Source organism: Apostichopus japonicus, chromosome 20 (genome assembly GCF_037975245.1).
Source record: "Apostichopus japonicus isolate 1M-3 chromosome 20, ASM3797524v1, whole genome shotgun sequence".
NCBI lineage: Eukaryota > Metazoa > Echinodermata > Holothuroidea > Aspidochirotida > Stichopodidae > Apostichopus > Apostichopus japonicus.
This window is the reverse complement of record NC_092580.1, coordinates 20784950-20807109: the sequence shown is the minus strand read 5'-3', so window position 1 is coordinate 20807109 and position 22160 is coordinate 20784950. Positions and strand designations below refer to the sequence as shown.

The following is a 22160-nucleotide window of genomic DNA, read 5'->3' as shown; positions in this document are numbered from 1 at the left end:
ACACTAAACCAAATAACCATGTAGGATGTGCCGATTGGTGGGGTGAGGTAGGGGAGAGTATGGCACTGCTGCTGGTAGAACAAACGTATGTATATATTGTAAAGTGTTGTAGTGTATGGTTATACCTAAGAGCTATCATGAGAAAATAAATTGAACCGTTTACCAATCATGTTTTATGGTTATGTTACATAGATAAGACGTTAGGAGAGTAATTTAATGGGTCAGTGAGGGGGGGGGGGGGTATTATGGTTAGCGGTTTCAAAAAGTTGAGGAATCACTGACATAGCCTTCAGGTAAACCGAACATTTGCATAACAAATACGAAGTTGTTTAAACCAGAGCCATGTTTGGCTCTGTCCTATATTATATATATATATATATATATATATATATATATATATATATATATAAAGTAGTAGTGGCGCTATATCACTATTCGGCAACGTAAAGAGCTCAAACTGTAGTTAAATATTTAGGAAAGTCTCTGAGCTATTGTACAGAGAAGACTCCCAAAATTGACGCCAGATGTAACTTTTAACAAGACGAAATTTACATCGGATGAGACTAACGCCGTGTTCCACCCAAAGTTGCGTCTTGCCCAACATTTACCTACTGTAAGGGCTTTCCTGCACTGGATTGTACAGACATTGGAAACCTTGTAGTCGGCCAATATTACTAGTGTACACCCTCCCAATTCGGAATAGCCTTAAGGGACAACAATCGTTGGTGGGTGAAGTTTTGAACTGGGAACATTAATGGTTGTGGGGTAGAAACTCTAACCAGTGCACCAAACCTAGTACCTACACCTGTAATGTATCGCCTATGTTATTGTCTTACCTCTCTTCTGACAATAATGTACTGTTCCTGTTTAAATGGCGTCACGGTAACAAAAAAAAAAAAAAACACCCAAATTCACAGAATATTTTGCCTGTCAGATATTGGCAGATTTTGAACCCTTTATTCCTTACGAATGCAGGACACAGACCTACCGTCTGCTATACACACTGAAAATTTGCATATCTTTAAAAGTTTTACTCAACACCAGGTAAGCAGAACAATCAATAGCTTTTATTTATTTATTTATTATTCTACAACAGCTCCACCAATAACATGGCATTTTGGCACAGACAGACATACAAGTTTGGCATTTATTTATCTTTTCACACAAATTTTAATTATAGTAGTATATATCGTCTCAGCTGGTTCCCTGATTGCAAATTTAAACAAAAATCAGAGATTGAAAGATTTCTGTACAAAACATAAAATGGCAGACAGAACTCTAAAACAAATCTAAAACAATAACCGACAAAGACATTGCCAGCCAACAAATACCACAAAGCTTGATGAATTTGTCATGACATTCGTGAGAACAGAGGAACTGTCCATTTATGACATTCTATGATATTAAATGCATGTATATTACATTAATTAGTTGAAAATAGAGTAAATATTGAAGTTATTAATATATCTGTCCTGTTAAATAATGAGAGAACTTTTATTTTTAAACTTTAGACGTACCCGGCCGGAACCAAATAAACCGTATAAAAAATTATTGGATTTCTTGTTAGTAATTTGAGTGCATGCATTATTGCCATGGCAACAGTACATACAAAATCATTGGATATCTTGTTAGTAATTTGAGAGCATGCATGATTGCCATGGCAACAGTACATGAATTTAATAGTACAGTAATATACAGATGTTATTAAGGTAATGCTAACTGGCTCATTCATCAGAATGTTGCATAATCACTCATATTATTCTTTGTAATCACTGACTTCATGTGACAATTAAGTCTTATACATTTTTAAGAAAATAAAAAATTAAAATGTAGACTGAAAACAGGAAAATTGAAAATGAGCCCTCCAAAAGAATATTTGATATTAAGACTGTTTACAAGCGTTTCTTCTGAAACTGACTGTCAAATCTGTTATATATGTCTGGAAAAATCTCATAGATAAGAATAGTTGACAGGTATTATAGTTCACGTTGGTGGATCTAGATAAGCGAGATAAGAATAGTTGCCAGGCATTATAGTTCACATTGGTGGATCTAGATAAGAGAAATAAGAATAGTTGACAGGCATTATAGTTCACATTGGTGGATCTAGATAAGCGAGATAAGAATAGTTGCCAGGCATTATAGTTCACATTGGTGGATCTAGATAAGAGAGATAGTTGCCAGGCATTATAGTTCACATTGGCGGATCTAGATAAGAGAGATAAGAATAGTTGACAGGCATTATAGTTCACATTGGTGGATCTAGATAAGAGAAATAAGAATAGTTGCCAGGCATTATAGTTCACGTTGGTGGATCTACATAAGCGAGATAGTTGCCAGGCATTATATATTTCACATTAGTGGATCCACTGGAGACAAGTACTGTTGTATAATAACAGTACTGAAATACTATGAAATAGAAAACATTCGGTAAAACATTAAGTAATGGCCACACAAGAAACATGCTAAAGTTTTCCACTATGAATCAATTGTTGAATTTGGCCCAGGACATCTTCCTTGATCCATCCCTGGTTTCTTCGTCATATCATGCATTTTGAGGAAACCGGATTTTAATTTCAAGAGCAAATAGACTATGTTTTATAATCCTTGCTTTTAAGCTCCTTTCAGACATATCAAAACAAGCTCATGGAATCACATTTTAAAGATACTTTTCCACCAGCAAACTTTGGTACATAGCTATCAATTTATTCAATACAAGAGATATTGCACAAATTGCCCAAGCTTTTGTAGTTGCCATAATTGACATACAATTTGTTGTACATCTGTTATAACAGTCTAAATTTCTTTATTTGTCAATCTTTTTTAAAATTTCCTTAAAATTTATAAATTCCCAAAATGTGAATGTAATAATTCACAAAAGAAAGTTTCAAAATATTTAATATGTTACCTTAGTTCCAGCTTTCAAAGTCAACATCATAGGACAATTCATCCTCAATAACGTCAACATCCTCAACTGTAAATGGTGCATTGGCCCACTTCTTAGCTATTTTAACTTTTCCTCGCGAAGCATCTGTGTTGATTTCGTAAACTACAAAACTATCTATTTTGATTACGGGGATGATCAACTCTTGAAACTTTGCTAGAACTCCCCAATCCTTAGCGCAGTTGCTGCAATATATTTTCCCAAGTTTATACAAGTCATCCATCGGTCCTGGCTTGTGGTGGGGTTTGATGTCAATCTTCTCGTCGCAGAAGCTTTGTAAGCTGACGTAGTGATGCGATTTACTGTATCGTTTAATATCGAATGAAGAACACGCTTCTTCACCACACTTCTTGCAGCATAGAAGGTACTCTTTAAAATCCCTTGATTGTCTTTGCAGACGTCGTTTCCTCGTCCCCTCTTCTGTCATCCTTTTGTCCAACTTCCGGCACCTTTCGAGATGTTGCGCGAGCATATGTGGTGTCATTGCTCTGATGGCCTTCACTGCATCTGCCATTACTTTCTCCATCAGCTTGGCCATTTGCTCGTTAGCTTTCAGATTTCCATAGCAGACAAAGAAACTCTTGCCATTCTCGGCTCGAATCCGTCCTATTAAGTACAGAAAACATATATTATACATATATATATTTATTGATATATATCGATATCTAGGCCTAACTGTCATGACATGGGAATCCTTAATACTCTCTACTCGGTGTTACATTAACACAAGGTTATCACTTTTTGGCCCAAAATATGCTACAATCACAAAATAATGGTCACTACTGAAACTTTTGCTGCCGAGACAGCCTTTTCATATCACCCTAAATCAAAGAGGAAATTTTGAGTCACTATAATTTTTGGGGACTTTTCAGCAAATTTGACTAGCCAAACAAATAAACTAAAAGGAGTTACAGTCAAGTCTAAAGTCAGAAATACACAAGAACACATCACCGACCAAAAAAGTCATGAAATTATCACAGATATGATTGAAAAGTTAAAGCAGTTTTTATGTTGAAAAAAGATCAACTTTGTATGATCAGAATCTATTAGTTCAGTTGTCATACATGTTTATGTTTTATTAAAAAGGACAATAAAAGAAACACAATGATGAAAAAAAACTGTTCAAATATCTTATTCGGTTTAAGCGATATTCAAGTGTAAAGTTTTATCAGATTGTGTAGAAACTGCTTAAATCTGACTAGATATGATGTCAAATCCTCACATTCCGGAAAGTCTTTGTTTTTTTTCTCTAAATATTTTGTGAGATTTCATGACCTTCAACCAAAAGATATGTCAGGAGATCTCATATTTGTCAAAGGAAGTATTTGAGATTAAACATCTGAAGAATTTTGATTATATTATCTTCAAATGTGTTAAAATATGTTAATAATTTTTAAAGACATATATTCACAAATGTTAAGGAAGTGAGGATGTGACATCACACCCTCACAGTAAGTCTTTCTACACCAGTCGTTTTCAAAGAAATTTTGATATCTTCAAAGTGTCATATCTCCTTAACAGAGCATGCTATCATGGTAGTTTCTTCACTGTTCTTTTTTGTCTTTTTGTGCTCTTTCATACAAAATAGACATGTCAAACACCTGAACCAATCCTTTAAGGTAAGATCATTTTGTATTTTATAAATGGTATTCATTCGATTAGACTGTAGAAACAATTAACTCTTGAAGTTAATAATACGATATTCTGTAGACATTCGGAAAAATATATGATATTTATCGCGTCTATGGTTCGGTACCTTTCTGCTGAATACGACCACAGTCACTTGGCACGTAGTTTAGCCGATACACTAAATTACAAGGGCCGATGTCTATTCCTTCTTCCATGACGCTAGTAACAACCATCATGTTGTAATCACGCTCTTCAAACTTCTGTAGCGATGATCTGCGTTGAGCTTCGGCTATAAGGACAACACAGAATGAAAATAAGTTCTATTGACTAGTTGAATGATTTATCCAACAGATTAAATAAACACAAAACATTTATCCTGCCTCTTTTATGGTTTTGAGTTCGTCTATAAGCTAGACAACTTTGTAGAGAAGCTTTTAGGGGTAGGTCGTATATATATATTTATATATATAAACCATGTCATCTCTTAAAGTCTCAATATGTGTTTGTTGATGAAATTTGGAAAACTAACTTCCGAAGCAGATTCAATATTTCTTATTCTAAATTTGTTCTATGTTTCATAGACGTTAGGGGAGTAATGGGTCAGGGAGGGGGTTGATAGTTCTGTAGTTAAAATGACCGTCTGTCTAAATCTCTGGATGTAATGATAGGTTTTCTGTGACAAGTTAAAGGTATTTTCTCTGCTAAAATTTTTTAGAGGACGGGCCAATTTCATAGGTTTCGCTGGTACACCGTTACTCCACTTTCTGACTTGGTCACGTGATACGGTATATGTAATATACTGCCACAGTACAGTGTATATCCTGTATATAAATGTACGTAATGTAATGTTTCATGCAGTGTTAGCATAACACACGTAACGTGTATATTGCGGTCGCCGCGCGTTTAGGTTGAAGGCACAGGTTGCTTTATTGTGGGTCCCGATGCCACAATCAGTGAGCGAAAAAGGGATAGAGAATTGCAGGCATGAAAAGTGTACCTAAGCTGGTGCTACGTACGTGGACTGGGTCTCCAAAAACGATCTATTGGAACAGAGATCGGGGATCGACAAAATGACCAATTCTACCTTCACGGTGCTGCCGGAGCATCTACTGGCAGATCATACGAGAAGGTAGGCAGCAAATTATGCTAACGACTAACGTTACTTATTTACTACTTAGGCTACAGTATACTGTTTACCGGTCGAAGTGTTTGGTCTGCTGTGGGCTTCCTTTTTATATTGTTCAATTGATCGATGCTAGGCCAACTTAGGAGTAGCAAGGCCGACAAACTAATACATAGGCAACTAATACACCGAGAGGCATAGGCTAGTAGTAATAGTATAGTCAGTATTGCGAAGTTTGGAACACTGCGAAGTTCGGACACCCCTAAGAAATACACGATTTCACTATGACAACCTACAACAAGAGCCAATTACACGAAAATCTACGAAGCTACAGTTATTTTCTATCCAAAATGACCCAACCATATGAAGTATATTTTCAGGTGATTTATACCATGACTCATGAGATATAGTTTTGGGCTGTTTTAAGGCTTCGGTGTCCGAACTTCGCAGTGTCCATGCTACTGCAGTGCAGGCTGCTGTACTTACTGTAGCCTAGCCTAGGCCGCCTAGTAAGCATTATCAGTATGGAAGTCTGCGGTATCATATGTGTTTGGTTTATGATTCGGTAGCTTTGCAAATATGCATAGGCCATAGCCTACATCGGTGTGATATGGACATGGATTGGTAGGGAGATTTCCCCACAAGAAAAAAGAAAAGAAAAAAAAACTTGAAACAAATGCAACTTCTCATGAGCGGAGCAATAGCAAAAGAAGAACTGCTGTAGCCTAGCTCAAGATTTATACAATGATGCACCATGCAGGGCCTACCTCAATTTGGTGGTTATTCCTGTCAAGAGCATATTTTGATCAAGCGTTTGGGCATATTTATTTTGTAATTGTAAGTCTAGTATGCAGTAAGGTACGAGAGGGAGGGTACCGTTATTTTCCGCACACGTTACTTTCCGCTGAAACAAAACGGTGTTTTCCGCAAACAAATTTGTCAGCGGAAAACAACGTTTTTTCAGCGGAAAGTACCGTTTTTTTTGGGGAGGAACAGAATGACTTACTGAAATGATTAGGCACATGGAAGGATTTAGGAAGATGGAGAAGATAGGATTTGACTGTAACAGGATAAAATGTAGCTTCGAGACTAGATTTAGGATAGCTAAGGTTGTAGCTTAGGCTGTAAGCACTAGCTTAGGCTGTAAGCACAAGTTTAATTTTAGTTAAACAGCGCCACCCTTTTGGGTTGTAGTTTTCGACATGCCTTACTTATACAGCCATTTCCAGCGAAAATCAAAGATACCGCCTTTTACAACTTTTACAACCGCAGTTTTAATACTTTATTAGATACTCAATCCTTCATAACGCGGGCGTCCCTTTGCCCTTTTATCCGCCGACCGCCTCATACTTCTTTAATAATCCCTAATTACAAACACCCCAAGCCTCCTCTAAATTATAAGCAGCCTAACTTTTCTGACATGAACTCAGTCTAACCATCCTTGATCGACGTTCTTTGATACTTTCTCATGTTATTTTAATCATCCTGCCTGAATTTGGTATCCTAAAATTGCGGAAAAATATAGTGTACAGGTAAGTGAAAAAAAAGGTGTTTTCCGCAGAAGATTTTTTTCAGCGGAAAGTAATCAGCGGAAAGTAACGTATGCGGCAAACAACTGAAACCCAAGAGGGACAGGGGCCTATACTCAATAAAGTAACTGTTTTCATTTCCTACTTTAGTTTACCAGCACAATTATAGAGTTCCTTGCAACAAATAAATTAGTCTGACAACTTGAACATGTATTGCATATCTGCCTGCATGGTCATTCTCAGTTATAGACTACTAATTTGTGTACTGTAGCCATTTCATTTTTGTCTTTTTTTGTTGTCTGAGCATGGGTTCTTAAATAGTGAGAAAAACCTTGAATCTGCTGAGCAACTCCAAGATGAATTAAGTTACTAAGGCATTGGGTTCTTTTTACTTTTTTAAGTCTAATATGCATAGGCTAGGGTTTTTACTTTGCTTCACTTGCTTGTCAATCCGCATAGCCACTTTAGCTGTGGGTGATTCTTCACTTGCAAAGAAAAAATGTATGCATAAATTTAAACTCTATCTCAAAATAGAGTATTGCCTAATACCCCCAACTTGGTAGTCACATAAAAAATGGTAGCGGCTACATCATTTCCTGGTTACTACATAGTCGTAAAGTGATATAAGTTAGTTTTCCAAATGGAAGTCAAAACTCAAAAGCCTTCTCAGAAAGAAGCTACACTAGCTCTACAGGCAATTAGTGAAGGATACTGTTCACATATTGATGCATTCATAGCATAATAGTTTGCTATCATCGTTGTTTAATAAAAAAATCAAGGACAACATAAACAAATCAATGTCACCAATAATTGTGAATGCCACCATTTTATGTTCGACAAAATTTATCACATTTAATTGAAAGGATACACCATGATATTTAGTTACATGGTACAGAATTCTGCAATTAGTCTTATAATCTACTCAATCTAATAATAATCTACTATGAAGAGTGCTGGGTCTATCATATTCTTCTCTATTGTTCCAATAATTTATGTGGTTACCATGGTTATAGTGTGTACTATTTAAGTCACATATTGCACAATGCAGTAGAAACATTGTCTAGTGGATTAATCAAATCTCAGTGTTGGTTGAACTTACACATTATTGATCGTTCTAATGGACTTATCTGTTTAACTCAAAATAGGCGTGAATTATTGTTTCTCATTAGTATGTTTTAATCTATTTTGATTATGAAAGGACTATTAGGATTGGAGATGCAAGTAATGCACAGTTCTAGCAATTGTATGACGCACCCTCAGACCCCTGGAAAAGGTTAATTTTGACTTAATTTTGAACATTGATGCACGCCTGCATCGTAGTGAAATTGACACAACATTGAATGTCTTTGACATACACCAAATTAACATTTTGCCCGATCGTTTGCTGACCATGATGGACCCTGCATGGCACATTGACGCACACTGACGCACATATTGTAGTTGTAATGACGCACCAAATGTGCGCTTTGATGTAACATCAAACGTTATGACATTTAGTGTATGAAAGGTATTAGTAGATAAGTAATAGAAATTGTTGCACATCACTAGTTTAGGTTTGCACTAGATAAGTAAATGAACCATTCTTGAATCCTTGCAGAGTTGACTCTATACAGACTGTAAATCATAAAGTAGAGGTGATGAATTTATGCTGCCAATAGCAACGTTCTGTAACTGGTAGTGTAATTACTGTTCTGTGTTTGCCAAAAAATTGACTTATTTTGACGGTATGCTCAAACGCTAGTGAATTGCCGGAGGAGATAGTGATTACCAATAATCGCAGTACTAAACAGTCTGAACATGGTGAAAGACTACGTTCTGAATTTCAGAAAATAGTTCAAAAATGAAAGGGGTTTTTACCCTCAACGACGGGGGGAGGGGGGGGAGGAATACTTCTCCCCATGTTTTGAGGTAGGGGGCTGTCGCCCCTCTCCAGCACCCCAGCTTCCTACACCCTTGGTCATTTGGATTGGATTGGATGTGGATTGCCAGCAACAAAACTAAAAAAGTGTGTACCTTTAGTTTATTACTATTTATCTATCAAAAAGTTACTTTCAACGTAATGGATTAGAGCAATTATCACAAAGTAGCGATGCGATGCCCCCGTCGCATGGAGGATTTGTTTTACTCTGATGAATGCATTGTTTCATAGCCAATAGAAAAATTGTGTACAACTAGCACCATTGTGAACCAGCGAAAAGTTGCTCACACATAACGCACACTACGATTACACAGTAGGCCTATAGGGTACGCAGAACTGAGATACAGGTTAGAATTTCGGACACCTGAGATTTTTGCGGTAACAGTGCCCAGATCCATATCCTGTTTATAGCTCTAAGGATGAGAATGCCACATTAAAGGAATGAATCTGTTGTCGCTAGAACAGAGGGCGACATTGCTTTTATTTTAAAATCGGGGAATACGTTGAGACCAGATTAGCTGAGAGAATACCTTTAAAAGTATCAAAGATGACTTATTGACTCACAGGTTTCCCTCGTCATTGGACAAGATTTCAAAATTTGCCTCAACTTTGGAGACTCATCGATCCACTGCTTCAGAAAATGTGTGCTCTCTATCGTATCTGTGAAAAGGAGCGCCCTAGAGTCGGGGTTGTTTTTAAACTCGTTATAGATCAGTAGCTCCAGTTCCACCAGCAGTGGATTTCCGTACTCTGGCAGTTTTGCTTGTTTCTCCATTACCTTAATATTATCTGAAAAAATTACACAAAATGGTAAGTACACATTACAGTATTAATTCTTTCTGTGAGGGGTAAGGAAAATTGTATGCATCCGAAATTCTTGAACTTTCAGCTGAAACTCATACTTTTTCTTTTCTTGTATCACCTTAGTAGAGACTACGAAAAGACTTACTTTTACAAACTATCAAATTTACTAACCATAAAAGCTTTTTTCAAATTTCCGGTTTTGATCAATAAAACTCTCTCTTTCTTTAGACTTCTTTTCAAACTGCTCTCTGAGGAACTTACAGGCATCCTTACTTCGGGCATCTCGATTAATGCACAATGCCTTCTGGTAAATCTGTATGATGACAAAAAATTCTGCCATTAAGCTTGCCATGACCTGCAAACGGAGATCATGTAGTTGAGTAATTTATCGAGTACTAAGTACTTCCGAATAGTAGAGGCTCAAAGTACCAAGTACTACAGTGCAAGTACTTTTAAGTAAGTACTTCCGACTAGTAGAAGCTCAAAGTACCGAGTACAACAGTGCAAGTACTTTAATCCGAGTACTAAGTACCTGACTAGTAGAGGACTAAAGTACAGAGTACAACAGTGCAAGTACTATTATCCGAGTACTAAGTACTTCCGAGTAGTAGAGGCTCAAAGTACCAAGTACCACAGTGCAAGTACTATATATTTTGGAACTCAATTTACCGAGTAATACAGTGCAAATACTATTATCCGAGTACTAAGTACTCTCTACTAGTAGAACCTCAAAGTACCGAGTACAACAGTTCGAGAAATGCTCCTCAGAATAAGAGTACCAGGTACCAGTATCCCAGCACAGCAGTTTACTAATGACCTTACAGTACAGTTTATTTACTGACATAACATATAACAAAGAATTATCATTCTTATTTAATATATTCTTATTCTTGTAACTTAATTTCAAAGGGATACACATCATTACAGCCAACCTGAAAAACTAACTCATTCTACTGTACAATGTTCAACATCCTCACTGCTGAAGTAATAGTACTTGAATGTTTAGGCATTTTTATATTTGGAACAGTGTACTCAACGATCTATGTTGTTAGTTGTCAACATTTAAATGTAGAACCTCATTGGAGCAACAATTCATTCTTTGTCAACTGTTGTTTTACTGACTCATGTAAGGAACTACTCACCTTCAAATACTCCAGACACACTATCAAAGGTCTCCTTTCTTCCCCGGAATACACCATTTCTGGACAGTGCCTTCCAATTGCAGTCATCACCCATTGTTCATATTCTTGTCTGTCTTTAGGTTTGACCGTACTAGCCTTAGGAATGTGACGATAACCTGACAAAGGAAAATATTGCAATGAGAAATGCACAGCTGCTTTGAGGGTGCATCATGTAATTAATCTTAACCCTGAAGATGTCCTTCATCAAACACTGTGTTAAGAATATATCACCATTTGATATCTGTTGACCTCAAGTGACTTCTGATCTCAGCTACAAACAACAAGCTTCATGTTCCCAATAAGTGGCATCTACAAATGCATTATGAGTGCCGTTCTTGAGATATTTTGTTTCATATTTACATAAATATTTGCAATGGAAAAATGCATATTCATATCAATAAAGGATTAATAAACACCAACAGAAATGCATCAATATGTTCTTACACACAAATATTAGGAATTAACGCATCAATATATATTTCATATAACCATACTAGCATGAGATCAATGCATCCTTCAGATACACATACAAGGAATCAGAGAATCGATGCATTCTTCAGATAAGTATACTTAGATTTACATATCAAGAATCAGAGGATCAATGCATTCTTCAGTTAAGTATACTTAGATTAACAGGACTCAGAGGATCAATGAATTCTTCAGATAAGCAAACCAGAGAATCAATGCCGTTCTTCTGATAGGCATACTTAGATTTACATACCAAGAATCAGAGGATCAATGGATTCTTCAGATAAACATACCAAGAAACAGAGGATCAATGCATTCTTCAGATAAGCATACCAGGAATCAGAGAATCAATGCATTCTTCAGATAAACATACCAGCCTGAAGCATTGCCCGCTTTAGATTACATAGCAGGAATGGATCAGTTTATACCTGGAAGGGATTCCATCTCTCTTTCAATCTCTGTCATCAATTCAGTGATTTTGTCTGCTATGGGGTCCTCCTCTCGTCTCTCCACATACACTGGAGTCACTGTAGAAATACAAAGCATGTAACAAGCTAATTGGATCATACTTACTTGATTGTGTCTGCTAAGGGGTCCTCCTGTCCAGAAAGTGCGTGCTCGCAATTCTATCTGGATGAACTCGATAGTACTGTATCGTGAAATCTACATATCGACAGTCTTCAGAACGAATAAAAACCCAACTCCCTCCCCCACACCCCTCTCCAACTCCATTCACTGTGGCAGATACAGCAGGTTTGCTACTTTCACTATCCTTGGCTACTTTTAAGAAAAATGCTTCACACTCGTTGAGATGTCGTTCCTACGAAACCTGCGATTTTTTACTCACTCTCTTCTGGTATTTTTGAATATTCAGCCAGGGAATCCTTTTCTATCTCTACCATGCTGATGTTTTTGGCATTCATGTTGGCAAGAATGGTTAGGCCATGTTCTACAGCTTTGGCAACACTTCTGCTCTTCTTCCCTGCACCCAGTGTAGCTGTTAGACCAACAACCTACATTTGAATTAAAAAATTATGCCAATTGTGACATCTGTCTCCAGTGATCATGTGACCTTTGACATTGTAATTTAATATGATATAAACTTTTGACTACATGGTTTTGATGGATTTGGTCATTTTGCCATTCCCCACCCCCCCCCCACCTTTTTGACTTTGATCCTGTGATATGGTAAGGTAAGACGAGACATCAAATGCTATGCCTGTAAATATAAACCCACCAGGTTTGAAATCCATCAGCCTTAAGCTTGCATCACAGTTTTGTCATGCAATACACCACACACACCACTTCTTTCACCCAGCTCACACCAAAAATGGTAATTCCACTCTACAGTCAGGAGAGGATTGGGCTAACGGTAAGTTCTGCTCGCAAACGCCAAATGCAATGTCAAGCAGGTTGAGGGCAATCCACCTGGTCGGAATACAGTAGGATCTACTTCCTTCTGAGGTACCAAATGTGTCAATTCATGCCCCTAGGGTCTGCCCTTGCCTATGTCATTGTGCTCCCATATGTTACCCCCCCAGTAAATAATGCAAACCAAAACCACAAAATTTTTAATTCAGGGTTTGGAGGTGGTCAAACCACTTCCGCAAAAGTTGAAGATAATTACAATAGACTCTTGCCAGGTACATGACAGGTAGTATTAAACTAATAATGTCAAATGATAAATGAAACAATTAAATAGTGATAGTTTCGAAGTATGCTTTATATAATAGTGATATATGGGAAAACTATGATTTGCTTATTTCAACGATGAGAATTTGTTCATAACTTACTAAGGGGAATCCACGGAATGACATGGAAAAGGAAGGGCGGGGGGTGGAGTGGGGCAGCTTTTGTACTTTGTCTTGAATATGTTACCACATAACAAAGCACTAGCAAGCTATAGTACATCAAAACATGAAAATTAATTATTCTGTTTACTGCATATATATCTCAATATTGTGGTAGTGGTAGTGTAGGAGGAGAAAGAGAAGGAGTAGATGAAAAAGTAGGAGAAAAAGCAGGGTTTTACTCCCTCCATCTCAAATATATTCAATGGAAGAGGTAACAAGGAAAAGAGGGGAGGGAATGGTAGGGAGAGGGGGGAGGGTGGTTGACAAGATTAATTAGATTAGAGCATATCTGTCTTACCTGAGGAAGTTTATCAGTTGATTGACCCAGGGAAATCAACTCGTTCCTCTCTTCACGGTACATTCTCATAAGTCTGTTATAGGGATGGGATTTCTACAATCATTATATATAGAAAACGAAAAAGAGAAGTAACCATAGTGACTTGTTCATACATCTTGGGTAAGGCAAATTGCAAGTTGCTTACAACCCTAAGGGTCAGCCAAAACGAGGGAATGGGTTTATCTGCATTCTGGGAGAGTGTGTTCTTATGCACACAGTAATTTGCCAGGATGAAATGGGGATGCCCCCCCATCAGACCCCTGAAATATGAATCCTGCTACCGGCGTGAATATGTACCATATTATGGTACTTTAATATAACTAGGATGAACGAGGATAACATCCACGCCTAAATATGTACCAGAGTATGGGTCATTCATACAACCAACAAAGTGTTTATAATTAATGTATTTGGTATATATCCAGGATTGATGTTAGTTTTAAATTGTTTGTGAAACAGTCAAATTTTTGTTCTTGTCATATCACTGAAAGAGTGGTGTTTTTTACGAATCTTAGCTACAGTGTAGTTACATACTTTAACAGGTTTAGACTGAAAGCGATCTCCAGTGATTGCTGGGCTGTAGGATCTGCATGATTGGGCACTTACTAATTACAATTCGTACAGTACTAATTACAAAAGTAATTACAATTCCTACAGCATAACAGAGGGTAGAACCAACATGGTGTTATGAAAAAGTCATATCAATACAAGCGTAAAATTTAACTTGTCATAACAAAACAAAAACAAAACAATGAAAAGAAAATTGCACCAACAGGGTGATACTGTATATCTAACCTGACAGTGGTGGCACTCGTCAATTATAATTAAAGTGAATTTGCTGACTGCAATTGTTTCATCATTGCTAAGCACTCCAGCGGTTAACACTACAATATCTAGTGAATCCATTAGCATCTCCAAGTCGGTGAGTACGGAATCCCCAGTGACCTTACCGATATTTATTTTGCTGCGACCGACCTGACCACCGTCTAAGAACTTCTTGATGGCAATCTCTTGCTGGTCCGCCAAAGCTTTCTAAAACAGAAAATGAGTGTTCAATGAAGTTGAAGACACAAAAAGAAATACAAACATTGTACCTGCAATTTTCACAGTATTGCCATGGAGATGCCTGATTTACACATGATTGAATGTATGCCGGCCTAATGGTTAGGTTCAGTGGACTGCTAAAACTATATCAAATTTCAATGATGATAATGTTTACAATGTTAAATCTGTCCCATTATGAAAATATAATGGGACAACAGCACAAAATATTTGAAAAGTATAAGATGACTTCATCTACTTAAAGCAATATTTCAGAAAAGAAAGGTGGAGCTAAATTGGTAGATGCCAGATAGGTCGACGGCACATATATGTCATTAATCCATCAGAATCACATTTACTTCTTTCAAGTTCATTCGGAAATCAAGCATAATTCATCTAATGGAATCTTTATAACATAATTGATCATCTTGACAATATTAACACCAATTTCAGTTTTGTTTTTAAGATATTCCTCTACTTTTAAACACTAGCCCCAAATTTTTGGCTAATTGTTTATCATTTCTCAGCAACATTGAGTTCTCTGAAATGATGTTCAAACATAAAAAAAATAATCAATGAAATAGTTCATCATGACTTAGCAAATAAAGGCTTTGGGGGTTGGTTTATTGTAAAAGAGTACTTAAAGTTTTAGCTCTGATAATATTTTTCATCTTCCCATGTGCCGAGACAAATCCTAATGATTTCTGATAAAATGAACGCACCTTTTCTACCACGAATGCAACCTTGGGATTGTTACAATTGCTGATATGTGTCCTGATGACATCCACAGCAACATTTGTCTTCCCAGTTCCTGTTGGAGCGAGGATGATGGTGTTTTCACCTTTGGACGCATTCTGAGACAGCTCTTTTTGATAAGGTCTTAACTGCATACCCTGCTTCACACCTTTTTGATGATGAAAGAGCAAGAGATATTGGAGTCTGATTCAAAATAAAAATAAACTGATGAACAGCCTACTTTAAGGAACAGTTCTGGTCTTTACATGTGACATTTAATTGCTTTAAGCATAAAGTTTCCACACTGCATAAGCAGTCAAATCAGATTGACCTCTGACATTTTTCAGAAGTACTTATCCATGGAACCAGTGCAATCTTCTTAGTTGTTTGGGAAAGCTGTTCGTCACAGTTATCTCTATCAAATGCATTAGGTTTGTGTCTTCAAAGGCAGATATGCTTTGCCCTCTGTAATGATAAAATTATTAAAATTGAGATGTCCAATTAGTTACCTTTAAACTTTTGTTCTTCATACTCATCTTTATCAATGTTTGGTTCAAAATATAGTTTATCAGACACATCTGAAAAACAAGAAGAGAAAACAAGAAAAGAAATACGTAAACGGTACAAAATGTGCCACATGTCCCTTTACAAAATAAGGCTTAGCCCCCCTTGATTTACTTCTGAAAATCCCCATCCCTAAGAAGTTTATACATAGTTAAGTTGGTCACATATGGAAGATACTGTAGTGTCTGACTAGCACTGTCAACAAACTAGTACAGAATTTTTATGATTAGACGTATATAACAAGCTCTACCTAATTGAGATATTATGAATACCAGCCTGTGTTCAGAATTTGACCTTGAAAGACCTTTGGCCTCCCCAGAAAACAACAGCATTCTAGGTCTCTATAAGGTGAATTTACATGATAAATATGAAGTAAATCGAAGCTTCACTTTTCAGTTATCATGTTTACAATGTTTTCAGACTTTGACCTCCGCTGACCATAAATGACTATTGATATCTACCCACAAACCGAATATGAAGTTTCACGACCATATAGTTTTTTGAGTTATGGCATTTACACACACACACCCCTGGGCAAGCACACTCCCATCACAACTGCATACTTGATTCCTCTTGCTTGGTGTACAGTGAAGCAAAATGTAGACTCTTACAGTAGTTATACCAAAATTCAGTTAAATAATCATTGGTCAGTTTCTTGCATTTTTCCTTTCCTGTACATACTCATCACCAGTTCCTACAAAAAGGACCCGATAAAAAGGATATCAAACCTACAGTACACATTAATCTTTCTTCCTTGGTTGATTCATTGCTCACCAATTCTTAAAGTAATGACCAAACTCATTTAACTCACATCTATCTATGGACCCTTTGTGCTACACATGAGATGCTGATCTCCTTAGGGTAGGTTGTTTTTTTTTCATTTGTGGGACTCAGCTGCTGTCAATGTATCTGCTAGTGTGAAATAAGGTCCTTCCAATGCCACTACTGGGAAGTATACCAATTAGACATCACTATGCAATCATTGTGCCAATTTAGTACATATAAACGATACATGGGTTACAATGTATAAACTCCCTTTATGTTCCATACTTACTTTTGGAACTGTGAAATTCTGGTTTCAAAGAATTGAGATCTGATGAGGCTCCAGCATTGTCACCATAGTCATAGTCCATTGATTCAAACTCAACGGTGTGAGATCTCACATCATCGCTGTCAGGGGTCTCCATTTTAGAATCGAAGGACTGCTCCCCTGAAACGATCAAATGGGTATGTTTTTGATCTGACCATCACAATTAACACCCAAGAAGGCATAGACTTATATAAGTCTACGAATATTGGTTCTTGGTATTATGGATTCTGGATGGGATACAACTGCATGTCCAGTTCAAGACGTTTTGTGATAGATCTATTATGCACCAACGACAGATAAAGGGATGGACTTACTTCAGTCTACTCATATTGGTTATTGTTATTGTGATGGTGATATTTAACAAGGCCTATGGCTGTTGCCACAGCTTTTTATTCTGTTTTATCTGTTTTATTCGTCTAGTTTTCGTCCTTTTCACTGCATATGTTAAAATTTGGTGAAATCTATAAAAATGTTTATTACAAAGATCAAATAACCTACTCCTTGTCCAATTCTACAATTTAGAGATCACTTAGAAAGACAAGTCAGACAAAAGAGTATTATGCCTTGACAGGGGCAGAGGATTTTATAGGTAGGCCTGGGAATGTTGAAATGCTGGGGGGGGGGGAAGAACCCCCCCCCAGAACAAATAAAATTGTTGACATGAAGTGGCCCGTATATTCTGAAGCATATTAAGGCCTACAATTAAGCCTACACAAAAGATAGTGCACATAGCTACTTTTAATTCTTTGTGTGGGATCTATCCCTGCTCTAAACACTTTTGGTTAAAGCTATCAATAAAAAAATAAATTAGTGGTTGATCCAACAAAGGAAATTTCAAGATTGATTGATAGCATCAACAAATACGCATGAAAAAAGTAAGTCTTGTTATATCTCACTCAAAATATAAACTTGGTCAGCTTATTATAATCAATTTTTGGACTTTGGAATTTTTAAAGTACATAAGTAAGCAAACATAATTTTGAAACCTACATATAATCACATTTTGACTCACGCAACGTTCCTGCACTCAATGCAATCTTGATTTGCCTACTTTTCCTCTGAGATTTACTGCACATCATGATGATCAGGCCCATATGCAGGATTTTCTATGACGTGGCGCACCTCAAACTAAACGAAGTCAAACTTTTGTCCTGGGGAACAATCTGATTTGTATTTCAAGGGGGCCTAAATTAAAAAACGGTACTGTATTTTGCATAATTTGTTTTGTGACATTTGCAGCAGTTATTGTTAACATCCCTCCCCCCTCCCCAAGAATATGTGGAGCTATGAAAATTGGGGGATGCCTTAATTTGCATTCCCTACTCCCTCACCCCTTAAATATATGCCTAAGGAGGCTTACCACTCGATCCTTCAGGTGGCAAAGCGAGCCTCAATGTATCTGCCAAGTCCGTGAAACCATTTTCCTCACATGCTTTGACAAAAGGTGCTTGCCAGTTTGAACATGTGCGTTGTAACAGAAGCAGCATTTTGAAGGCAGCACTGGGGGCACCTTCATGCTTCTCTTGTGCAAGAATGGAATCAATATCTGCTTTGCTGATATCTGTCTCCAAGAATGCAGCAAAATTTGAGGGTCTTAGGTATGTAACAAGTTCTTTATGAGCGTCCTGAAGAATTCGATTGAACTGCTCATGATGATCAGATAAGGCAGGTAAAGTCTTCAAGCCTTCAAAATGGTCTGCAAGATCTTTATGGTTCGTATATCCTGAGAAAAACATTTAAAACAACAACATGAATATTCATGTTCATTGATTCTAGTTTGACATGAGTATGGCCAGGTTGCTTTCATAACGAGTCAGTGGAGCAAGCTAAAATGACAACTCAAGCAAGAAAATGTAGCTATATGTTGCCAAATATGTCACCTGCATTATTCTACCATTTAATAGCATTTCTATGGTAAAATGTAACAATGAGGCTAACACTTAACGTTTTCATTTTGGAGAAGTAACCATAAATTAGCATCACTTAGCGTATGATAACAAGCAATGAAACTTTCTCCAAAGCCGCACCATCATGTGATCACATCCCATGCAATTGTCAAACATTACTGCAGCTATAGGATGACAGAACAGAACACTTACCACTTTCCCTGAGGCAACTGATAAATTTACTACATGTTTTCTGTGCAGAGCTGTTGTTAGCTTCATTGTCCACGAATAGTTTGCCCAGCAGGAATTCAACTGCATCTGTGTTATTTTTATTCTCTCGTATATTTTTAACTTCTTCTGCTACATCTGCAAAGGAGTTAAAAGCAGAATGGTACATTGCATAAACAAGGTTGCTATGTTGAAAGTTGAATAGTTTGTGACAGAAAAATAACATGGGTGTAACAATGAATGTTTCTGATGTTTAAATGTACATTATGAAGTCAGAATGCATAAAAACACCAACAATAATACAGTAAGACATACTTCTTGCAACCTTACTTGGCACTATACCAGCTATAAGCCCCATGTGGTTATGAGCATACTTGTACCACATAAGATGTTTTAGAGGTAGCTTCCCAAAATCAATGAAAGGTGTGTATTACAGTAGAGGTACTCATAAACAATAGTAACAGACAGAAAAAAAAACTTGTGAATTTGAAAAGTGGGGGAGGGGAATTTAGATTGATCAATTTGGCACTCAAGCTAATAGTTGGCAGTAGGCTATGGTTTAGTCTACTCTACAACTATACCACATTATAAAAGATTTAACAAACACAGGGAAAGCATGGGAAGAACCTAAGCGTGACTTTCGGCTCACAGCGTTCCATGTAATGGGCCTAGCCAGCTGACTTAATCTGCACATTCAGCTAAAAAAACACCGAAGGAGCAGTGGAAGATTAAACAATTCGCAGAGCATCATTATTTTAATATTAAGTAAAGCCTACGGTTACTGTATCAAAGTGGCTATTGTTACGACTAGTCGTAAGTATAATTCCCGACTACGCATGCGCAGTTGCTATTTTCATGACCAGGAGTATTATTTTTACGACGAGGAGAAACAATAATTTCCGGTTAGGGTTAGGGTTAGGATTGAGGTTTAGGGTTATGTTTAGGGTTAGGGTTACCCCTACTACATGCGCAGTTGCTTTATTTACTTTACTGCGCTTGAATTTGCCTTTGTCGTAAGAATAGTTTATAAATAATTGTTACGACTCGTCGTAAGAATAGCCACGGCCTTACTGTATACTATAAGGGACTTGTCTTAGGCGGAAGCATCGCTGTAATACAATGCAAGACAGCCTAGCGTTACACTCACCGTTATTTATGAGATCAGCGTTCTTGAAGCCCATAAGAAGTTGTGGTTCTATATGTAGAAAGCGCAAGCAAATTTGTCGATCAATTCCATTGTGAAGGTTGTCGGGGGAAGCCATGCTTTCGTCCGAATTCGATGATACTTACAGCATTTAACCAACGACTGCGTAATCATTGGGAGGCCTCTGTAGCAATACATCCGCACCCGATCAGTATACGTATTACATAATATTGCTCATGTGGAAAGTCCCGAAATAATCACGGGGATTCCCCAAGATAGAATTTAAATAAGGAACGCGGATTCAAAAGAAATATTGTTTTTATGTGCCCATAATCCCCATATTGCAGGTACGTAGCCGACGGGGAGGGCACGGTGGGGAGGGGGGGGGGGCACAATGAGAACGTGCCACACACCACCAATTTTTTGTAAATTTTGTTTTCTTCAAATTTCTAGCTCATTAAGGTAAATTTGTAGTGGCGTATTCCAATTAGAGTATATATCAGTCCGCCCGAATGTTCTCCTTTAGGAAAAGTGCCAAAAAGCAGTATGAGAACAAATTTTTGATACATTATCAATCAGGATCTGTTTGTTGTGGCTTGCATGTTGAAGAGCATGAAAGTACATGTTGTGCACACACTGGGTCGATTTTTTTCTTCTACGGAGTGAAGAGATTTGTTTACAAGTGAGGAAAACTTCATGCTCTGAGAGCGAACAAACAGTACGGTCATGATTCTAAAAAATTATGGTGACCAACTTGTCAGCTATATCCAGTGATGGGTAGCGTTTAGCTAGTAAGAACTTTTACCTAGACTTAGAGACCCCATTATTTTTGTGATTTAGTGTGTAAGTCAATGGGGCGTTTCATGGACGTATGCTACCTGTATACAAACAGAAAAATGGCGCACGGGGCCCGGAACACATGCCAGATATGCCAATTTTGTTTTTTACTAAAAAAATATGAAACAGCTCCCAATGACTTTGTGTTAGCTCCGTGGGGTGTTGCAAATGTTCAAAGCCCCCAGTCCCAAGCCCCCACGGTATGGTACTCATACTTCATTAACACCTAGCTGGTACGTACGAAATTTGGGTCAGGACTTAGTTTGGGTCAAATCTCTATTTTACTTGGTGCACGGGGCCCGGAACACATGCCAGATATGCCAATTTTGTACTTAGCATAGTTGACATTAGAACATGGATATGATGACGTGTAACATCATCAACATGTATAGCTAAAATTCAAACCAATTACCAAGCATGCATGGTTTTGATTATTGAGACATAACTTAATCCCCCCCCCCCCACCAGTGGACAGCTGTACTGTCTGTCATATTAATTTGCGTTGATACTTCTGAGGGTCCAACTATCTAACACACCTATGCGCCAAAACTCGATACCAGCTAACGCCTTTATGAATAGCACATAATCCTACACAGACACACCAACAACACTAAACCAACATATTATAGGCCAAGCTGTTCCCAACCTGGAACTAATAACCATGTAGGATGTGCCGATGGTGGGGTGAGGTAGGGGAGAGTAATGGAGATGCTGCTGGTAGAACAAACGTATGTATATATTGTAAAGTGCTGTAGTGTATGATTACCTAAGAGCTATCATGAGAAAATAAATTGAACCGTTTTCCAATCATGTTTTATGATTATGTTACATAGATAAGACGTTAGGGGAG

At 37.4% G+C, this 22160-nt stretch overlaps 2 protein-coding genes across 3 annotated transcripts in view; one reads left to right on the top strand and one right to left on the bottom strand.

The window, feature by feature from the left end:
- Positions 1 to 1056: 1056 nt before the first annotated feature.
- LOC139961681 (ATP-dependent RNA helicase DHX58-like) lies at positions 1057 to 20696 on the bottom strand. Of its 2 annotated transcripts, XM_071961074.1 has the most exons (15): positions 20477 to 20696; positions 19315 to 19467; positions 18576 to 18938; positions 17180 to 17335; positions 16071 to 16139; positions 15549 to 15730; positions 14581 to 14817; positions 13747 to 13839; positions 12443 to 12608; positions 12024 to 12122; positions 11089 to 11243; positions 10118 to 10259; positions 9707 to 9931; positions 4700 to 4861; positions 1057 to 3549 (listed from the first exon to the last, which is right to left on the bottom strand). In XM_071961074.1, exons 1-15 carry the CDS (start codon positions 20589 to 20591, stop codon positions 2909 to 2911), a joined length of 2958 nt encoding a protein of 985 aa, XP_071817175.1. In that variant the 5' UTR covers positions 20592 to 20696; the 3' UTR covers positions 1057 to 2908. The 2 variants fall into 2 exon arrangements, with proteins under 2 accessions (XP_071817175.1, XP_071817176.1); XM_071961075.1 differs by lacking the exon at positions 12024 to 12122.
- The window catches only part of LOC139961682 (uncharacterized), a 118651-nt gene continuing 101937 nt past the window's right edge, over positions 5447 to 22160 (top strand). Inside the window, exon 1 of the mRNA XM_071961079.1 lies at positions 5447 to 5701. The gene's annotated coding sequence lies outside the window, so the exon portion shown is untranslated. The remainder of the gene's footprint in view (positions 5702 to 22160) is intronic.

Excerpts from the sequence above, each read along its gene's own strand:
- LOC139961681 (XM_071961074.1), bottom strand. The coding sequence starts at position 20,591 with ATGGCTTCCCCCGACAACCTTCACAATGGAATTGATCGACAAATTTGC. Across the intron at positions 10,260-11,088 it reads TGTGTCTGGAGTATTTGAAG|ATTTACCAGAAGGCATTGTG; the intron begins GTGAGTAGTTCC and ends GTCATCATACAG. Across the intron at positions 3,550-4,699 it reads TGGTCGTATTCAGCAGAAAG|GACGGATTCGAGCCGAGAAT; the intron begins GTACCGAACCAT and ends TGTACTTAATAG.